Source organism: Podarcis tiliguerta, assembly GCF_965153285.1.
Source record: "Podarcis tiliguerta genome assembly, chromosome: 2".
Classification (NCBI taxonomy): Eukaryota; Metazoa; Chordata; class Lepidosauria; order Squamata; family Lacertidae; genus Podarcis; species Podarcis tiliguerta.
This window is the reverse complement of record NC_139535.1, coordinates 64902780-64925576: the sequence shown is the minus strand read 5'-3', so window position 1 is coordinate 64925576 and position 22797 is coordinate 64902780. Positions and strand designations below refer to the sequence as shown.

Below are 22797 nucleotides of genomic sequence, written 5' to 3'. Positions count from 1 at the left end.
GTTTTCATCCCCACCAGCACCCGTTGGATGCTCTTGGGCATCTCAATTTTGGCCAACGCTGGCTTGTTTGAAGAAGGGGAGGGGGATAATTTAAGCTGGAATTTCTGACGTGTGACATCAAGTCCCTTTGCACCTCACAGTGAGTGCTAACTCCTCATCACCCGGGTGGCAGTGCCATCAATCGACAGGCGCTTTGTGTGGATTGAGTAAGTACAGCAAATCTAGAACGATTCCTACAGGAAGAGCGTTTTGCGTGGGTCTAAAATATTGAATTTCCCCTTTTAATGTGCCAGCTTCAGTAAGCTTTGGAGCTGAGTTGACAAAATATTTACAGAGCTTTGTATTCATCTTGCTTAAGCCACGGTTGGCATATAAAACATTTTTAAAACGCAGCCCGTCGGTGAAACTGGCCTCGCTAGCAAATCAGTTTAATTGGGTTCTTAAATCATCGAACTTCAAGCTTATCCAAGGCATTTCAACTGTCTGGCAGTGCGTGTTTTTAAATCTGTGAGGGTTTCAAATGCAATATTTATCTGAATTGTGAAGGGGAGTAGGGGAGCAGGTGTTTATGAAGCTCCAGACCGAACATTTTTGCTTAATTGGAATCTGTAGTCTTTGGAGTACTCTTTATTGAGACAGCTTTTGTTACATATTTCTGTCCCACAATAATTAGTCAAAATAACGCCCAGCCCTAGAGCAGCTAAAGTGAGTATATAATACCATGCATGTAAACAAGTCAATGGGTGAGATCATCTCTCTCCCCTCCTCTACCTATTCTATTGACTTGGGGTGGATGAGATATAAAATGATCACTGAAATCTCTGAATAACCCATGGTTCCGTTTCAATGGTCTTATTGAACTCTGAAAGATACATTTTAAATCCAACCCAAAGTTTTAATGCAGAGACACCTGGAATTAAATTCCATTGAAATGAACGTGTTCAGGCTTGACTCACACTTGGATGTTTGATAGTCCACAGCAGTCACTTGCATGCATGAATGGACCATCACAGACAGCGTGTGCATGTTGCCTCATTCTTCCACGCTTTTCAATTGATACAGTTCACACATTCAGTTACCATTGATTAAAAGACTTCTATACTGCGCTTTGTCAATAATACCAGGGTAGTTGCCATTGCAGTACAATATAATCAACACATTACAGTATAAGAAAATGCATCACAATCCACAGCAGACCAGCCAGATACCACCCGGGCTCAATTATTTACTGCCCATAAATGTATGTATTGTACATGTGTGTATAAAGTAGTATGTATAAAGTAGCCGAATGTAGCAGACTCCTTTGAAATTTTTATTTCATAAAATTTATGCACTGCTTGATTGTAAAACAGACAAAAACCCAAAAAAATCTCAAAGTGGTTTAGAAAAAAGATAAAATTGTCATTGTTGATAAAATCAACAATAAATGTTTTTCGCAGGCGCCAAAATGAGTACAGTGAAGGTGCCGTTCTGATATCAATAGGCAGGGAGTTCCAAAGTCTAGATGCTGCCATTTTCCTTTTGTGAAGAGAGAGTCCATAGGCACTCATATGCAGGCTATATATCTGCTGATGGCAGAGCAGGGCTGCACTGTTAGCCCCATCAGCTCTTCATGTACTATTCAAGGTTGTCTGCAGAGGAATCCAAATGCTGGAGCCACCTACTCATCAGTTGTGTATATGGAACTGGTTTTGCATGGTGCTTTGTGTTTTATAACAGTTTTGTTTGTTTTTATAACTGCAGCCAGCCCTGGGACCTTATGGTAAAGGGGTAGGTAAGAAATTGAATAAAATAACAAATAGATGAGTAACACATGAACAGGCTACACTGCATTTATAAACCAGCACTTATTTTCATGTACATACATCCAGGAGTGCGTCCGCTTTGTTGCTTGGGAAGGTTATTGAGCTTTCTCTGGTTGGCTTACTTACAAGCTCTGAAATTTTTTTTTGTTTCAAAAATAGCATGTTTATCTGTGGAAGAAATGTCCTGGCATGTGTTCTTCAGAAACTGTTGGCATGAGTAATCAGCAAGCAGGGCTCTACTTATAGCGCTGGGCTCTAATTTTAAGGAAGAAATGAAAATCTCCCAATTCTGAGATGCCAACAAAGGTGTCTTCTCCATCCATTTGCAAAAATAGAATCCTAAAAATTACTCAGGCTGTTCAATTCCGCTTGGCAATATTATTGAACATTGTGTTAGACTAACATTTATATGTGGTGATGTTTGTCTCTGGAATTGCCGCAGGGTTGAGGCCTGTTGTTACTAGATTCCCCCCTCAACATGAGCTCCCAGGGAAAGTTAAAAGAATTTAAACATAGAATATGTTTCAGAAGCAATCAAGAGGGTAAGGTGGGTGTCTATAGCTATATCCTTGGGATCAGTAGTTACCTCTTCTGCATACAATGAATTTACAGTACAGTGGTACCTTGGCTGTCAAACTTAATCTGTTCCAGGAGTCCGATCGACTCCTGAAACCATTCGAAAACCAAGGCGCGGCTTCCGATTGGCTGCAGGAACTTCCTGAACTCAAGTGGAAGCCACGTCGGACGTTCGGCTTCCAAAAAAGTTTGCAAATGGGAACACTTCTGGGTTTGTGACGTTCAGGAGCCGATTTGTTCAGGAGCGAAGCCGTTCGACAACCAAGGTACCATGTTGTACGTCTGTCAACATAAAGATATTGGGTGGTTTCTAGAGTTGCCTTTTTGCAGATGGGAGGGTTCCTTCTGTTCTTACCAGAGATTGCACTCCAGTGGAGGCTCCTGAGGGAGAAAGGGATAGGAAGCGATAATGCCCTACAACCACCACCCTTTCACCACTGGTGGAATGAGCAGAAATGCCACCCCACTTCAGTGTGGGTGTCCCATGAATGGAGTTGCACTCAGCTGAACTCTGGAATGAAGACCAATAGTTGGAGCACTGAATAGAACTTGAAATGGTAAGAAAGGAGGGCCCTGATTCAGCTTCTGAAGATGACTCAGGACTAGGGCTAAACTAGCGTATAGGGCCAGCTCATCCATGAGGCAGCCACCTCAAACAGTGGAATCCCGTGGGATGGTGCTCCTATGGGTGTCCCTGCCACCGCTGCCAGGGTTGTGTGGTGGCAGCTTCCGGAATTATCTCAACTCTCACAAGATCTCAGGGAACTTTCGAGATACTACCAGAAGCCACAACTTCACAACTCTGGTAAGTGAGGCTTCGGTGAGGGAGGTGGCACCTTCCTGTTCTGCTTCAGGTGGCTAAACAGGTCAGGTCGCCTCTGCTAGTGTACCTCTCAGTTTACCCACTTCATAACTGAGAAATAAGAGCAGTGAGTACAAGCCAAGGTAGCAACAAGTGCTCAATTCTCCTTTGCATTGAGGGTAGAGGGACATTTGCCAGCCTAAGGTTGGGTTAAGCTAGGCTGATTCGGACCGGCAAATCCCATCAAACCTTGACCTGCATACGGTTCACACAGGGTAACTGTCTTCATTCTACCCTCTCAGCTCCCTCAAATAGGTCTGCTTATTTTGATCATGCATGCCCCATCCTTTCAATGCATTTGCATCACTCACGGTGACTCACAATGATTAAAAACAAAGCAATCCAATGAAAGGAGAACAAAAGTGTAAGAACAGAGATCAATTTGGTAAATAGCATTCTAAAATGATAGCCTACGAACATCATATCAAAAGCATGACAAATCTTTATCAGGTGTGTTTTAATCAGTTAACAGAAACCCTGGAAGAGCAGGGTGCAATGGATCTCATGGGGAAGGCATGCCACAATCTGAGAGTGGCTGCTGAGAAGGTCCTCTTAGCATATTTCAGCCAGTGATGAGTGATGGAAAAGAAAGACCTTTCCAATAGTTCTCAGGGAGTGGGCAGGCTGGTAGAGGAGATGGACTCTCAAGCATCCTGCATGAGTCAAATAATTGTTTGTTTTTTAATTTGTGTAGAGTAACTGCACTTGAGAATTTCCCCTACACCACTGAGAACAGTTGCAATATGAACCTCAGAATGGGTATAATACATACTTTGGACCAACCGTAGCCAGCAAGATTTCTCTCTCTCCAGGTAAATGAGAAAAGTGGGTGAAGGAGATAACTCAGGGACATGACAAAATGCACAACAACTCCACCCTGTCTTAGGGTTGGGCATCTAAACATGAGTGGCACGTCCGATTGAAAACCTTGCAGTCTTATTTAAAAAATCAATAATTTGGCTCACAATCTGTTGTAGCAAGATAACATTAATGATTGATTCTGGCTAAATAATATGAATATGTGTGGGATTAAATTAGCTTGGTCCACTTTTTTGCTTTAAATTTTTATCTACATTTTAATATATCGGTATATATAAAAAATAAAATGCAACAAAGAAATTTATCATCCTCAGTGCAGAATGACAGCTATGCGGGGGTTACTCTATTTCTTATTGGATTTACTCTGGCCACCCTTTTTATTTTAAACATATTTTATGGGCTGGAGGAGACAGATTATATCTTTACTCTCCAAGATAAGCTTTTTTTTTTTTTTTTTAAAGCAACCCAAAAAGCCTATGCTCCACTTTTTAGCTTTGAAATAAATATTCATCTCATTTTAAATCACTTTCTTTCACTTAAGCAAAAGAAATATCCTCAAATAGGTAATTATTGCTGAGAAATGGGTGGATGAGGACATGCTTTTCATCTCTCTCCCTCTCTCCAGTGTAGGTATTTTAACCAACCAACCAACCATCCAAAAAAAAGGCATTTCTAAAATAGGCTTAACCAAGTAATTGAAACTCAATGGAGTAAATGGCTTTAATTAGTAGACTGGCACCTATCCAAACTAGGGAGCTCTTTTCACAGCCTTTACATATTTACTCAGAAGCTCCACTGAGTTCAGTGGTGCCTACTCATAGGCAGGTAGGAGCAGGTTTGCAGCCTTGATAACTATAGCCCTGGTAAGCATTAGCTAAGTGTGTAGGTTCTTATGTGTAGGTGTGAGTCATCAGTGGGGATAAACACACCAGCCCATGGAGGGTGGTGCCCATTGGCAATGATAGGGCAGAAGTCTAGAAGGCCAAACATAGGTGGAGTCAGAGCCAATTAATTGAACTTTTGTCTCCATTGTCCTCTGCTGAGTCCTACAAGGGCAAAATTGAGACTTAAGAAGGAGGGAGCAGACAGAGCCCCCCTCTGGACTGGTTGCAAGTAAGAAGGCAAGTGGACTAGAAGGAATCAAAGACTGAGGTTGGTGGGGCAGTGACACATTTGCCCTAAAGGATTAGCCTCCACTGGCCCAAACTCTGTCCACCTTCCATGCCATTTTTTGTCTCCTCCCAAGGAGTTGGAAGTCTGCACTGAGAATTGCTTGTAAATATGGAGGTTCCCCGTGCATTTTGAAATTTTCAGTGTGTCCCTCCCCACTGACCCTCCTTTACACTATAGTTTCCATGTTTGGTAACACCTGATGAGGGCAGCAGCGGATTGTAGCTTGGTCTTGCTAAATTCACTAGCCTACATATACCGGTAGTATATAATGCTGTCTGTGTCTGCATTGGAATTGTTTTCATAGTTTTTGAACCTTTTCTTTTTTAAAAAATAATTTTTAAATTAAATTTTCCATTTTAACAATCCAATCAAATCACATTAAATATTCCAAATTATACAAATACATATCATATAGTCCAAATATTCTGCCAAATTATAAATTTTTAGAATCATAGAATCATAGAATCATAGAGTTGGAAGAGACCACAAGGGTCATCGAGTCCAACCCCCTGCCAAGCAGGAAACACCATCAGAGCACTCCTGACATATGGTTGTCAAGCCTCTGCTTAAAGACCTCCAAAGAAGGAGACTCCACCACACTCCTTGGCAGCAAATTCCACTGTCGAACAGCTCTTACTGTCAGGAAGTTCTTCCTAATGTTTAGGTGGAATCTTCTTTCTTGTAGTTTGTATCCATTGCTCCGTGTCCGCTTCTCTGGAGCAGCAGAAAACAACCTTTCTCCCTCCTCTATGTGACATCCTTTTATATATTTGAACATGGCTATCATATCACCCCTTAACCTCCTCTTCTCCAGGCTAAACATGCCCAGCTCCCTTAGCCGATCCTCATAAGGCATTGTTTCCAGGCCTTTGACCATTTTGGTTGCCCTCCTCTGTACACGTTCTAGTTTGTCAGTGTCCTTCTTGAACTGTGGTGCCCAGAACTGGACACAGTACTCCAGGTGAGGTCTGACCAGAGCAGAATACAGTGGCACGATAACTTCCCTTGATCTAGATGCTATACTCCTATTGATGCAGCCCAGAATTGCATTGGCTTTTTTAGCTGCCGCGTCACACTGTTGGCTCATGTTAAGTTTGTGGTCAACCAAGACTCCTAGATCCTTTTCACATGTACTGCTCTCAAGCCAGGTGTCACCCATCTTGTATTTGTGCCTCTCATTTTTTTTGCCCAAGTGCAATACTTTACATTTCTCCCTGTTAAAGTTCATCTTGTTTGTTTTGGCCCAGTTCTCTAATCTGTCAAGGTCGTTTTGAAGTGTGATCCTGTCCTCTGGGGTGTTAGCCACCCCTCCCAGTTTGGTGTCATCTGCAAATTTGATCAGGATGCCCTTGAGTCCATCATCCAAGTCGTTGATAAAGATGTTGAATAAGACCGGGCCCAAGACAGAACCCTGTGGCACCCCACTAGTCACTCTTCTCCAGGATGAAGAGGAACCATTGATGAGCACCCTTTGGGTCCGGTCAGTCAGCCAGTTACAAATCCACTGAGTGGTAGCATAGTCAAGACCGCATTTTACCAGCTTCTTTAGAAGAATATCATGGGGCACCTTGTCAAATGCCTTGCTGAAATCAAGGTAGACTACATCCACTGCGTTCCCTTCATCTACCAGGCTTGTAATTCTGTCAAAAAATGAGATCAGGTTAGTCTGACATGACTTATTTTTCAGAAATCCATGCTGACTATTGGTGATCACAGCATTCCTTTCTAGGTGCTCACAGATTGTTTGCTTAATGATCTGCTCCAGAATCTTCCCTGGTATTGATGTTAGACTGACTGGGCGGTAATTATTTGGGTCCTCTCTTTTCCCCTTTTTGAAAATAGGGACAACATTTGCCCTCCTCCAGTCTGCCGGGACTTCGCCTGTTCTCCAGGAATTCTCAAAGATGACTGCCAGTGGTTCTGAGATCACATCTGCCAGTTCTTTTAATACTCTTGGATGCAGTTCATCTGGCCCTGGAGACTTGAATACATCTAAACTAGCCAAGTATTCTTGTACTTTCTCCTTAGTTATTCTGGGCTGTGTTTCCTCTGCTGAATCATTTCCTCCAAATTCTTCAGGTCGGGCATTGTTTTCTTTATCGGAGAAGACTGAGGCAAAGAAGGCATTGAGGAGTTCAGCCCTTTCTGTGTCCCCTGTTTGCATTTCACCATCTTCTCCTCTGAGTGACCCCACTGTTTCTTTGTTCTTCCTTTTGCTACGAACATACCCATAGAAGCCTTTTTTGTTGCTTTTAACCTCTCTAGCAAGCCTGAGTTCATTCTGTGCTTTAGCTTTTCTGACTTTGTGTCTACACGTGCTGGCTATTTGTTTGAATTCCTCTTTGGTGGTTTCCCCCCTTTTCCATTTTTTGTACACATCCTTTTTTAATCTTAACTCAGTTAAAAGTTCTTTAGATAGCCACCCTGGCTTCTTTAGGCACCTTCCATGTTTCCGTCTCATTGGTATTGCCTGAAGTTGTGCTTTTACTATCTCCCTCTTAACAAACTCCCAGCCATCATGAACTCCCTTTCCTTTTAGTATTACTGTCCATGGGATCTCACCCAGCACTTCCCTAAGTTTTATGAAGTCAAAAACTTAGGGAAGTGCTGGGTGAGATCCCATGGACAAATTTTTGCTTTTGAACTGTTTCATTTCTTATATCGCTTGTCTTTTCTCCACTTAATAATAATAAATAATAAATTTTATTTATATCCCGCCCTCCCCAGCCGAAGCCGGGCTCAGGGCGGCTAACAACAGTTAAATAATCAAACAATCAAATAATCAAACATTCTAAAAACATTCCATTATAAAATTAATTAAAGTCAAATTAATGGCAACCGTTGAGCAAAATTCTGTGCAGGTTGCCAGAGGAGGGAGTCAGGCTGGGACCTGACCAAAGGCCTGGTGGAACAACTCTGTCTTGCAGGCTCTGCGGAAAGATGTCAGGTCCCGCAGGGCCCTAGTCTCTTGTGACAGAGCGTTCCACCAGATTGGAGCCGCAGCCGAGAAAGCCCTGGCTCTAGTTGAGGCCAGCCTAACCTCTCTGAGGCCTGGGACCTTCAGGATGTTTTTATTTGACGAGCGTAGGTTTCTCTGTGGGGCATACCAGGAGAGGCGGTCCCGTAGGTACGAGGGTCCTAGGCCGTATAGGGCTTTAAAGGTTAAAACCAGCACCTTAAACCTGATCCTGTACTCCACCGGGAGCCAGTGCAGCTGGTATAGCACCGGATGAATGTGATCTCGCAGTGAAGACCCTGTAAGGAGTCTCGCTGCGGCATTCTGCACCCTCTGGAGTTTCTGGGTCAGTCTCAAGGGCAGCCCCACGTAGAGCGAGTTACAATAATCCAGTCTGGAGGTGACCGTCGCATGGATCACAGTGGCTAGGTCAGGGCGAGAGAGGTAAGGAGCCAACTGCTTAGCTTGGCGGAGATGAAAAAATGCCGCCTTTGTTATAGCTGCAATCTGCGCCTCCATGGAGAGGGAGGTGTCGAAGATTACACCCAAACTCTTAACGGACGGTGCTGGCACTAATTGCACCCCCGCTAGAGATGGGAGTTGCCCCCTCAATCCCATATCGTCCCGTCCCAGCCAGAGGACCTCTGTCTTCGAAGGATTTAACTTCAACCGGCTCCCACGTAACCATCCAGCCACAGCTTCCAAGCATCTGGTCAGTGTGTCTGGGGCCGAGTCAGGGTGGCCATCCATCAACAGATAGAGTTGGGTGTCATCAGCATACTGATGGCAGCCCAGCCCAAAACTCCGGACAAGCTGGGCGAGGGGGCGCATAAAGATGTTAAAAAGCATCGGGGAGAGTATCGCACCCTGGGGCACTCCACACACCAAGGAGTGGCGGGATGACAATTCCCCCCCAAGCGCCACCCTCTGTCCCCGACCGGAGAGAAACGAGCGCAGCCATTGAAGGACTGTGCCCTGGATCCCCACGTCGGCAAGGCGGTGGTCCAGGAGTTCGTGATCGACCATGTCAAAGGCTGCTGACAGGTCTAGAAGAATCAGCAGCCCCGACCCGCCTTGATCCAGCTGCCTGCGGAGATCATCTGTTAGGGCGACCAGAGCCGTCTCGGTCCCATGACCAGCGCGGAAGCCGGACTGGAATGGATCCAGAGCCGATGTTTCATCCAGAAACCTACCAAGCTGTTCAGCAACCGCTCTCTCAATCACCTTACCCAGGAATGGAAGATTCGAAACCGGGCGGTAATTGGATAGATCTAAGGGATCTAATGATGTTTTCTTTAAGAGCGGGTGCACCACTGCCTCCTTCAGTTCCCCTGGGAATGTCCCGGTGCCAAGGGACAAATTGATGATATCCCCCAGGGGGGCCCGCACCTCGTCTGGACACGCTCTAATCAGCCAGGACGGGCACGGGTCGAGAGGACAAGTAGTGGGCTTTCCAGCTCGGAGGAGTCTGTCCACATCGGCTGGGGATATCCGGTCAAAGTGGTCCAATACTGGACCCGAGGACAGTCGAGGGGCCTCCAGTTCCTTTATTGTATCCAAATTGGCAGGGAGGTCATGGCGGAGCAACAGGACCTTCTCCGCAAAGAAGCTCGCAAATGCCTCACAGCTATGTGTCAAATTATTATTTAAATTTGGCTGTCCTTCAAGGGATGTTAAAGACCGAATTATACTAAATAATTGCGCCGGGCGAGAGCTAGCGGATGCAATGGAGGCCGAGAAGTAGGACTTCTTAGCGGCCTTCACTGCCATCTCATAGGTTTTCATAAAAACCCTATAAGATGTTCTTGAAGCTCCGTCACGGGCACCCCGCCATACTCGCTCTAGCCGTCTGAGGTCCCGCTTCATTTTCCGGAGCTCCTCGGTAAACCAGGGAGCCCGGTTTCTGCGGGGTCGCAGAGGGCGCTTAGGTGCGATCTCATCGATGGCTGCCAGGAGCTGGGTATTCCAGCCCTCAACAAGCTCAGTCAATGAGTCGCCAGGGGGAGCAAGGTCCCGCAAGGCTTGGCGGAATTTATCAGGGTCCATCAGCCTCTGCGGGCGAGCCCAAATCGGCTCGCCACCTAAGCGGGGTGGGGGTGGGACATCAATCCTGGCTTTCAGAGCGTAGTGATCAGACCATGGCACCTTCATCGAAGGAAACATGATCACATCTATACCGGCCCCAAAGATCAAATCCAGCGTGTGGCCTGCTTGATGTGTGGGGCCCGAAACAAACTGGGAGAGCCCTAGTGTCGCCATGGAAGACACCAGGTCCAGAGCCTGTGAGGAGGGAGTGGCATCAGCATGGATGTTGAAGTCCCCCAATACCAATAGGTTAGGAAACTCCAAGGCCCAGCCGGCCACAGCCTCCAGCAGGCCTGACAGGGTGGCTGCTGGTGCGCTAGGTGGCCGGTACACCAGCCAGACAGCCAAGCTCACCTCGGAGCCCCACACTAGGCCAACACATTCAATGCCGGGGATCGATGGCGATGGTAGAGCCCTGAAAGAACAATTTTCCCGGATTAATAATGCCACCCCTCCCCCCCGGCCCACAGTCCGTGACTGGTGGAGGACGGAGAAACCCGGGGGCGCCATCTGTCGTAAGGTAACAGTATCCCCTTCACGCACCCAGGTCTCCGTCACACAAGCCAGGTCGACCCCCTGCGAGATGAAGAAATCTCGCAGGGTGGCGGTTTTGTTGCCTATAGACCTGGCATTGCACAACACCAGTGACGGAGGTGAGTAATCCTTGTTCACCCTACCCTCGTCTCTCGGGATGGGGCGCAGATTGGAAGGGGTACGAGCATATCCGTATCTCGATCCCCTTCGCCTATAACATCTGCCCCCACCGCCATACCTCCCTCGCCCCTCCACAGTAGGAATCCCAAGCCTCATACTCTCCTCGATTTACAAAATATAAAAGCAAGCAAACAGGCAAAACAGTTACACTAAAACAAAACCAATCCCCACCCCACTCAACAACCATCCCACCCCACCCCAAAATAACACAAAACAAAATAAAAATACATGGATAAAAACCACCGTTTATGGTGGTACAACAAAGTAAAAAACTAAAAACCCTTTTAAAATATATAAAAACATTTTAAACATTTGCTGCTGCAGCACCAGTGTCCTTACAGTTGTGGCGATGGTGAATGTGGGCCCCGCCCCCTGGCCTAGTAAAGTGGGCTTGCTGGGGGAAGAGCCCTCCCCACAAACTCATGGCGAAGCGGCAGCATGGGCATCTTTGGGAGGAAGAGCAGGATATAAATTTAATCCATCATAAATAACAGTAAAATGAATGTTATGATGTGTGCCAGAAACTCAGGTGCTGTACCCTAGATATAAAGAGCTGGCAAGTCAAGCCATTTGATCTATCCAAGTGCTTGTGTCGATAGCTCAGAAGACGCCTTTGAGCAAGATCTGAGAACATGACTTGGTCACGGTGCACTTGAAGAGCACAGGCTGTGTGTGTGTGTACCAATTCCATGGTGTGAATCAGTAGAGAGTTCTGTGAGTGCTTAGCTTCATTGTCACAGCCCATTCAGATGTGTGAGTCATTACTTAATGTTGCTGTACTGTTCAAGGAATGAGCCAATCTCCTCTGATTGATCAGTCTGGCTCCTGGAGCCATATGCTTATGCAGGGATGTTAAGTGCCAAGAATCCTGGATCTGATAAAACCATTTAAGGATAGAAGCAACAGGTAAATTGGCTGAGAAGGTAAGGTATAAGGAGATGGTAGTTTGAGCAGCGATGAAATTTTGGAATTTCATCATTGGTACTTAACGCCCATTACTGAGACCAGGAATTCATACCTTTTTCTGAGTAACTGTGATTTATGCTTAGGAGCGTGGGAGTAGAATAGAAGAGGGCAAAGCTGTTTTGGTGCAGATTATTCTGAACTTTCAAACAATGCAGCCTTTGGGATTCAATGAAATGGGAATCTCAATCATGATGAGGGCTGGCCCTACCATTAGGTAGAGGGAGGCAGCAGATGTTGGGGCTGAGGAGCTGCAGTGAGCTGGTGGAGGGCAAAGCTGTCTGAAGGACAAAGCCTTCTTCCATTCACCCTCTAAGCTAATATGCTGTCCTCAGGAGGATGTTTTCCTGCCACCAGTATTGAAATAAGATTTAACCGTCCTGCTGGTTGGCTTCTGTGGAGCGGGGATTGTGGCAACTTGAGGTTTGCTTCAGGCAACCCAGTGTCTTGGGCTGGTCCTGATCATGAAAATAAAAAGCCAATGGGCTATTGCTGGCATGGGTCCCATTGATTTCAATGGGTCTGCTCTAAGCATGCTCTGCGTCTCAGCCCAATCCATTCTTGCACTTTCTGTGCTATAATGATAACGAGACTAATGTGGTGGTTATTTTTTTTAAATACTGTAAAAATGTTCGTATATAGATGACTATTAACTTCATGTTAATGAAAAGAAATTGTCATTAAAATCAATGGGATTAAAGCAGGTTTTAATGACAGTTGTTTCCTATTAAGTAGGCTTAAAGTTGCCTGCAGACAACATATCCTTGACTTTTTAGGAGTTAAATATATAGTAACTGTTAGCAAAGGATTCTGTTTTCTGTGCCTCCATTTGAATTTGCTTAAAACCACCACCTTGCACTGAGATGGGGGACTGCAGTACGGGCTCTTCTTAGTCTAATGAACATGGTTCTCTTAGAATGGAGAGGTGATGCACAGAAACCCTGATGAAATAATTCAATGGATTTGTTATGGTTCCACACTATGATCTCATCATCTCTTAAGATAATTGCATTTGTACCAAAGGATGCATAAAAGTATTGCTCTAGATATTGTTAGAACAAACAAAAGGTTACAAGCACCAAATTTACACAGCTAATTTGCATTATGGGTTTGAGGAAAGCAATAACTGAAACTACTGGAAATTTAAGTGCTTAATCCAGCTTTATTTCAATACATGAATCTAGCACCAGCGACTATTGGCCACAGGAAATGGCTATGAAATATTACCCAACCAATGCTTGCACCAAATAATGCAGTTTCTGATGCATACATGGCTCTGAGCCCCCTTTGGCTTTGGCTGGGGAGGGTGGGATACAAGTAAAATAATTTTTTTATTATTATTACAATACCAACAGCCATTCAGAGCTGAAAGTTTTGCCTTCTGTACTGGCTAGTCATGCTGTTCTTTGTTTTCAGGGCTGTGTGGGGAGGCAAGAAACAGGTAGCCAGGAATCACATCGATTTGGTTACTTTTGGAGTGCAAGAACACTGGAGACTGAGCATGTTTATGCAAGCTGAGTGGAGGCATGCAGCTTAGCACTTCTACCGACAGAAGATCCAAAATCCTTTATTTCCAGCAAAGCTCCCAGCTATGGCTTATTGTCTTGCTTTACCTGAGACAGTCCTTTAGTCCTTTGTTTGAAGGCATCCTCTGAAGAGCTGTCTGGTCCAAGTATGGCTTAAAGAGAAGAGGGAGGTTTAGGGCCTTGAAGGCGCCTGTCAGCAGTTAGTGCCTGGTTAGCAGACCCCCTAAATTCACGGTATCCTGCCAAATAAACTCACAAATAAAATACAATTATCTTTGCTTCGCATTCCCAAACAATGCAAAATCACGCTATAAGTGAAGCTTAAGTAAGACATACAAAAAACAACAAATTTTAGGTCAGCTGAGATATTTTGGGGTGCAGCAGTTTTAATGTGCTGCTGAAGCACGATCTCTAAAGATAAAGAACAACTGAAAATGGCTAGCCTGTGGCCTTCCAGGTGTTGTACTAAAAGTCCCACCAGCCCCAGCCAGCTTGGGTAATGGTCAAGGGGTGATGAGACTTGTTATCCAGCAACATCTAGAGGACCACAGGTCAGGGACCCCTGGCAGATTCAGGTATATCACCTCACCTCAATGAGGTCTTGAATTTCTGTACAGTTTTCCAACCAAAAGGAACAGCCTCTTTGCTTAACATTAACTTCCTGAAGTAAAGAGCGTTGCTGTAGTAAATGAGTTGAAGTCTTCTTCACATTACCTTTAAATATTGTCCACAATGCCGCCTGATATAGCACTTAGCGCATGTAGCAGTCGGGGGTACAATCCAAGCACTGTTCTAGGTCTGCATTTTTGTTATATTGCACTTTAAGAAACCAGAATAATCTTGCCTTTGGCACTGAAGAGCCTAACTTTTGAGCACCACCACGAATGTTGTGTTTATTTCCTCTTCTTTTTGCACTACAGTCTTTGAGGTTTCAAAGCACAAATAACTAGGTATCGAAATAGACCCACTTTTCACGGGATCATTAAAAAGGAAGTCCTTCATCAAGACAGCATCCAACAGAGCACTGCTGTGTGTTGTGATGGCGAAGAGCTAAAATCCTCCTCCATTTCAATGGGGCCACCCACTCCTATATAAATACCAGGTCCCACTGTACAATGTATCTCTGCAGGAAAGCGGAACTCTTCCTCTGGCTCAGTTTCTCCAGCTGCTAGTCATTGAAATCTGCTTTTGTAAAAGTTGGAAGGCAAGGAACACCCCCAAAACGACCCCACTGACAATTGATTTTCTCCCCCCCCCCTCTATTTTTAACGTTCAGTAAAACGTTTACCAAAAGCACCTTTTTGTACAGGTCATTAAATGAAGGGGAAAATACTGAAATCTCGAAGGTACATTTTGAAGCTGCATTTTTGGACAATGGCTTTCCCTGCTTCAGAAGAGGTTGTCAGCCAGTTTCTGATGTGTAGGGTTTCCTGTTTCACTAACTGATCATTATTGGATCATGTGGTTAAAGATATACTCCTCCTTATAGAGTCTGTTTAATTCAGTGCATCTAATTATTAGCATCTTTGGAAGCTTTCCCACCTGAGATCCTTTACCACAGCCTTTCAACAATCTGTTGCCCTTCAGGTGTTTTTGGACTACAACTCCCGTCACCCATCTGGAGGGTGGCCAAGGCTACTTTAACAGGAGCCCTGGAGATTGAAGTTGTGGCTTACTAATCACAAAACATATCCACTCAGGGCCTCAGCTGTGCCTTTCTAATTGCATCTTGGGTGATTGAGACGTGACAGTGTGTGACACACCTACCCATTTGCAATTCTGCTTCTGTTATTTCCCCCCTTCCTCCCCTGCATAATCACTGCCATAATGTATTTTTGCTTAAAGCTACAAAGGCCAGAATAGCACCACTGAGTCTTAAACTGCACGGCCATCCTTTATAATAGAAATAGCTTAAAAGCTGTGACCCGGGAGAAAGAAAATATATAAACTACCTGGGATTTATTCATTTCCTTACAAGCTTTTTCTGTTATGGAACATATATTTGCTTCCCAGGAAGTCTCCCATCCGACCACTGGCCAAATCCAGCCTTGCGTATATGCTTTCAGACCCATTTGTAGTAGGAATGCTACCTGCTGTTAAATCAGGGAAAATATTGCTACACACCATCCCAATCTCAGAGTGGTGAGAGATTCCAGGCATTCCAGGCGCTCACCCCGGGTTCCTGTTTCCTTTTGGAAAATGAGGCACAGTGAACACTGTGGTATCTTTATGATATATGGTTTATTTATACATATATACAGGGACGCGGGTGGCGCTGTGGGTTAAACCACAGAGCCTAGGACTTGCTGATCAGAAGGTCAGCGGTTCGAATCCCCGCGATAGGGTGAGCTCCCCTGCTCGGTCCCAGCTCCTGCCAACCTAGCAGTTCGAAAGCACATCAAAGTGCAAGTAGATAAATAGGTACCGCTCCAGCGGGAAGGTAAACGGCGTTTCCGTGCACTGCTCTGGTTCGCCAGAAGTGGCTTAGTCATGCTGGCCACATGACCCGGAAGCTGTACGCCGGCTCCCTTGGCCCATAAAGCGAGATGAGCGCCGCAACCCCAGAGTCGTTCGTGACCCTAAGATCAGGGGTCCCTTTACCTTTACCTTTACAACCTGCTTATGATGGAGGGGTTCACAGCATCAACACCCCAAAAGTGTCTTCTTTCTCCTATAGCCACAGCCTTGGACTCAAATATAAATCAGCTGTGGCTTTTCCTCTTTCTTTCCATCTTCTCTAGTTTTTCAGCTGGCTGCCTTTCTTCTCTGTGACATCACTCCTACACCTCTACTCTAAACTCTGGCTTTATCTGTTGAGGGAGGGAGGCCCCCCACCCATTGGCTGCCTCTCACAAGCTCATTGATGCTTATTTCTCTTAATGGCCCATCATCTAGAGGGGCTGAATCCAGAGTAGTCCAATACTTGGCTTAACACCCAAACCTTAATGAAATTCTGACACTTACTGGTTCCAGGAATTTAGAGGAGCCTGGCACCCACAAACTTATCAACAGTATATTGCAGGATAATGTGGTGTTGATATCATGCCAGTCAGTCCTTATACTATCAAAATTCAGGCACTCACTGTTGTTTAATTTCTGGCGAAGATCACATAACTCTGTTGTGCCTTGGTATCCAAATGGCTCAAGGCAAAATATGGAACACAAAGGTCAGTGGTGCATCAACACAATCAGTCTGGCTTTTTTTTAATTCACCCCAAGGCTACATTTCTGTAGGAACTCACTAGCCATTATGTCATTGCTGATTTCAATAGCACTGCTCTGATATGGAGTCCCACAAGATCATGGCTATGTGAGCGAGAGAGAGAACAAATGTGTGCACACATGCACACACACCAAAACACACACAGAGAGAATATGGTGTCATGCCCAGCACTGCAGCTCCACTGGACAAAATAGGGCCTCCTCTGCCTTCCTGTTCCCCTCCAGTCCTCCCCTCAAAGTCTGTTCCCCATCCCAGAGCAGATTTGGGTGGTACATGGGGGAAGCAACACTATGCGCATGGAAGATTGTATACAAACCTTCTGTTTTACAACAGTGGCCAACCTGCTGTCTCTAGGAAGTCTACAAGGAGATGAAAGCAAAAATTCTTAATCTGGTCCATTCTAAGAAAGCAAGATGAAGAAAGAGAGAGCTCACAGATGCAGTGATGTTTTCATTGTCCTCTGGGAACCTCTGACATGTTATTTCATGTCCTCAATGCGTTGGTGCCATTTCTTTTCCCCATTGCAATGGTCAAAGCACTGAAGGGGAACTGAAAATGCAAGAACACACAGAAGTCGTTCAGGCAGGCAATTTAGCTAGTCATTTTGTCTCTTATGTTCTTACTGTAAGTGCTAAACTACCTTGATTTATACAAGTAGCTGTTATTGCCCAAACTGTCAAGTAAAATTGATTATTATTTTTTTTTGCATAGCTTCTGTTGATGGTTTACTTAAAAAAATTTAAAAGAGAACAATACATATATTTGTATTGTGCAAATTTACTATTGCATTTACTTTAGACTACTTTTTTAATTGGTGTGTTCAGAATTAGGGCACTAGTGTCTTAAGTCAGAGGTGATTTAACTCCATGTTTAGGCTGAGTGAAATCTTCGTTGATGATTTAATTGACATCATATACAGAATCATAGCTTAGGAGCCAAACAATTATTAAATAAGTGAGAACATAAAAAAATTAGAAGCTTGTTCTGTGTCTGCAACTACCAAGATGTATAAACAGTGGAACAGCCTGCAAGGCTTTTCAGATATTTCTTTTCAGTCTTAACACACAGAGCAGCAAATGCAAACACATTTTAAGGCACACAATTTTTTCGTCTTACACAGTTTGGTGTTCCTCTGAGTTTAGCTCAGCAGATTTCAAACCAACACGTCCAGAATATTCAAGTCTTTATGCCTTAAATCCTTTATCTGAGCATGCCTAGAAGGAATCTTTTATACATGCAAACTGTTACTCTCTACCGAACCCTATGTAGTTCCCAGAATCAACAGCAAACCTGACACCTGTGTCTGTCTTGTGGAAAAGGTAGAATTCCTCACCACTGCAGTGCTTGCGAGTGAGAAAAGCCATGCAAAATGCTCCCTTCTTTTCTAAAATATATTACTATTGCTCAATAAATTGTGATCCACCGCAATTCTAGCTTTTGATTAGTTGCCAGCTTGAGGTCTAGATTTGATTTAAATCCTCTGCACTTGCATGTATATTGTCATTTTGATGTGTAGGCCAACATAGCCAACAGACACCCACTGACATTCTTATCATTGTAGCCTCCTCAATCACTAAGGAGCAACACAAGCATAAAAAGCTGTAGCAACTGTACTTACATCTTATGTTTGTGCTGCTAGACATGCTTATCACATATATTGATTTCACACTGGAGTAGCTGAATTCACACCCCATGTGTACTACATCTGCATATTGAGATGTGCTCATTCATGTTCATGACTTGGCAAGGATCTTCGAATCCTAGTTAGTGATAACAGGTCATCAAAATGCAGGCTTTATTATAATACTTGAGGTTACGGATCAAAGCCCTAAATGACTCCAGTGTCCTCCACGGTGCTGATGAGCAAGTTAAAAACACACTTGCAGTTTGTGATGGAAGCAACCTATCTATCAGCTTGTTATAGCAGTTATATGACCGCTGACAAATAGGCTGGTATGTTTTAATAATAATCTTGTGCTTTAATCCTGGAAGAAAAAAGGGTCAGGCTGCAATCCTAAACCTCTTTACCTGGGAGTTAGTGCTACTGAATGCAGTGGGACTTTCCTCTTGCGCTGACATGGTTAGAATTGTAGGCTTAATAGTACTGAATTAACCAGTTTAATATGCTTTATATCTTTCTATTTTTTGAATTTTGCACTAGTGGCTTAACATTCTCCCTCTCTTTTCATTACAGTGTAACCTTTTTTAAAAAAACCTTCACTAGGTGACAACATTCTTATTAGTCATCCTCCTCCAGTTCTTTTCAATTCTTAATTGCGCAATTTTATCCCCTTGTAAACATTTAACCATTATTAGTTTAAAGTCGCAGGTCTTTTCCTTGGCTTAACAAAGAAAAGGGCAATATATGTAAGATAAAAAGTCTGAACAGACTTAGGGGGAAATGTGTGCAGTGAAACAAACTGCAAAAAAAGTTTTGGAATACCCCTTTTCTTTAGTTAGTGCTGGATAGTTATGGTTTGTGGGTTTTATATTTTATTACTTGGAGGCCTTATCTGTCTCATTGCTCAACACCTTGCAGAATAATGCGGAGAATAACAATACAAACCTAATTATAACCTCAAAATTTAACACCATAGAAAAATAATGCCAGTTGATTTAACCATAGTAGGCACCCAGCCAGACCTGAGATTTCAGAATGGGCTCCCCCCCCCCCCCATATGAAAACTAGAGAGTTCTGGGTGGATGAAAAAACCCTAATTTCCTTGGCGGAGAGCTGCTAAGAATATAGTTGTATCCAATGTTGGTCCTACTTAAGAGTAGACCCATTAGGCCCATTAATTTCAATTGGTCTACTCTGAGTAGGACTATCACTTGCTACCATGGACAGCAGCCCCCCAAATCAACTAAATAAAACAAAAACATACTTAACTAACCAATTGCATCACAGATAACTCGGTTCTGGCCCCCTAACACAAATCTTGCCTACGTCCATGCTGGATACCACCCATGTTTCACAAGCATAGTCAGTAATGCCATTGCCAGGGGGTAGCTGCATGTCTTTGTCATCAGTGCAAGCATGACTATATGAAAACTGAACTTTGTCAATGTTGAAATTTGTATCCAGGCTTTTAAACTGCAGTCTGAAATACCGTGGTCTGTGTACCTTGAGATACATCACAAACACCTTACTCGTATAAATCCACATTAGGTCTTTTTATTTACATCCATTTTTTGCCATGCCTCAAGCAGTCCACGTTATTATCTCCTCCCTCACCACCCGCCTTCCGACAACGTTTCCTCTTGCTTGCTTTAAGAAAAATCGTATTTATATGTGGCAGGATTTTGCCCGGGGGCAAATGAAAACAGGATGCCATTATACAGTGCGTTGGGTTCACAAGACCCTTGTATATCACAACAAAGCTCATAGCGGACATTCTCTCTCTCTCTCTCTCCCCCCCCCCCCCCCAATTTCCTAAGTCTGAGGATTAAACAGCTTGCGTTTTCCACGGGCTCCTAGCTTCTCTCAGCGACCTGTCGTAAGGTAGAGAGGCGAAAAAAGAATTCTTCAGCTGGCAGTTAATGAAAAGTACAATGATGGTCACCGCTAGGAGCAGGAAGAAGAACAGGACGATGTAAGTCACCAGATCCGGCTTATTGATCTCGCCTTCTTTTAGCGCCCGGGCGGTCGACATGTAAAGAGCCGACGAGCTGACGGGTCTCTGGGTGCTCCCGACGTAGGGCGTGTTGGTCTGCATGAGGAGGTGAGGGTCAGTCACGCTGGTGGCATTGAGAAATTGCCCATACATTGTCCTGTTCAGATCTCTTCCTTAGGGCACATCGGGGAAGTCACCGGGTGGGCTTTTCGGGTTTGCTTCTTAAGCCAGGCAACCAATTTCTGTCCTGGGAAAAGGATCGGGTTATTTCCTTTTAAAAAAACTCCTTGAAGATAAGGCAAGAGCCAGGCTCGAATCAGAGGTAACAAGTTTCTCTCGCCTCTCAATCTTCTTCTTGCTGCCCTTCCTTCTCGGCGCGTCTCGTGAGGACCGGTCGCGTGGAGAGGAGGAAGTTGGCAACTCCAGCAGGAAAAGCCCGACCTGCCCGGGGGAGCCGAGACCCAAGAAGCCGCGCTTAGGCAAACAGAGGCAGGCGATCACTCACTTGCTCCGAAGGGAAGTCGTCCTAGATCCCCGCAGGGCTTTCCAAGGAGAGCTGCCCCCAAGATCAAGACAAATCCACGTCCGCCAGAAGAAGCAACTTCTTCCTTGACATCTTTTGGGGGGTCCGGCGACGGTTCCCTTCCTTGCTGTGGAGCGAGGGCTTCTCTGGAGCATCGGTTGGCTTCTGGGCGAATCCTAAGCCGAAGGTGTTTTCCTTTATTTTGGAGGGGGGTGTTGGTGGAAGGAAAGTACAAATGGGGAACTTCTGACTCCGCCGCGAAGGAAGCCTTTCCCTCTGGTCCTCCTGCTAGGCTGGGGCGAGGAAACGGAGCCCCAGACGGATTTCCAGACGTGACTTTCTCTCCCCCGTCTCTCCGCCGAGACTGGACTGCGGCAGCGCCGCTCGGGGAAAGAACTGCACGCCCGCGTCGCCTCTTTCCGGGGTCTGTGATGTTTTGCAGGTAGGCTCGACGTTACAAAGGCAAGGAGAAGCAGGTCCGCGCCATCAGGCTGCTTTGGGGACGAGAGAGAAGATAAGGAGATAAACGAATCACTCAAGAAACCTCCACACGTACAGAAGAATCCAAGCAACTCGGCGTGGTGGGAGATTTTCCTTCTCTGCCCTCGACTTTCTGCTCTTGCGCAAGGGACTCTCGGCGGGACGCAAGACGCGTCTCTCTTCCCTGGGGAGTCCCGGCCATGAGCGCGCTCATGCTGCGTAGTCGGATTGGCTTGTTGGAGGGGAATCAGCCCCTGGCGCGCCACTAGCCTCTCTCCCGCGCTCCGCCTCACGTCGAGCCATCCCATAAGCAGCTCTAAGCCTTCCTTGGAACGCATCGCACAACTTCGAACACATGAAAGGGGGGGGGGGCGGCACCTTTAGAACCCCAAGGCGGGTTACAACAATGTGGACAATAATAATAATAATAATGCGAGATTATAATCAGTTGAAGCCATTTCCAAGCCAAGGAATTGATAGTGGCTCCTAATTAGGGAGCTAGGAGACTAGAGTTTGAATCGCCACTCGCCCAGGAAGCTCGCTGGGTGACCTTGGGCCAGTCACTGCCTCTCAGCCTAAGGGTTGTTGTGGGGATTAAATGAGGGGGAAAACCAGGTTTGCCTCCTTGAGCTCCTTGGAAGGAAAATGTGGGGTGTATAAATGCAATTGTGTGTGTGTGCACCAAAATTGCCCTTCCAGCCAGGATAATGCCCTACTCCCAAGCCTTGAATTACCACTGAAGTGCTCCGCATCTTTGCTCTTCTCTACACAGCGCAAAGCACTTTGACACACTGAAATATACTCCGAGTCGAGTGTCGATTTCATGCTCTTTATTCAGCTCATAATAGTGAGGAATGCAAGTTCCTCCAAAATGTCTGCTTTATATACATTATTTACACAAAGGGCCCCATGTGATTGGCTAATTCCGGGATTCTCCTGTAGGCCAATCAGGTTGCGGATTAACTTCCATCTGGAGTTGGATTGGGTGGCTCCTGTGGACCAATCAGACTGCTGCATTCTGGATCCTATTGTTCTAGGACCAATCAGACTGCTGCATTCTGAATCCTATTGTTCTAGGACCAATCAGACTGCTGTATTCTGAATCCTATTCAACTCAGTACACAACACACACATTCACTCAGTTGCAGCCCAATGCACCCTCTAAGGCCCTTATCTACACAGTATATTTAAACTGGGGCTTGCCTCGTGGCCATCCAGAAAGGTCAGAAGGGCTCTGCAACTTCAGCCAGGGTATAGCTGGACTCCTAAACCACAAACTAAAACCAATGAGATTTAAAGGAGAGTGTGGAATAGAGGCTAAGTGACTGAGCTACGAACAAGGAAATCTCCAGAGTAAAGGCCTGCATTGTGGAGAAAGAGACAGTTCTGGCCACAGGAGGATGGGTAATGGGTGGAGGGACATGAGAAAGGAGAGCAGCTAGAGCAGGATTGCCAACCCTTTTGTGCCAGTCTGCACA

At 45.1% G+C, this 22797-nt stretch overlaps 1 protein-coding gene across 1 annotated transcript; it reads right to left on the bottom strand.

The window, feature by feature from the left end:
* Positions 1-19857: 19857 nt before the first annotated feature.
* On the bottom strand, positions 19858-21684 carry SMIM32 (small integral membrane protein 32). Its single transcript, XM_083427135.1, has one exon. It carries the CDS (start codon positions 20467-20469, stop codon positions 20149-20151), a length of 321 nt encoding a protein of 106 aa, XP_083283261.1. The 5' UTR covers positions 20470-21684; the 3' UTR covers positions 19858-20148.
* Positions 21685-22797: the final 1113 nt, after the last annotated feature.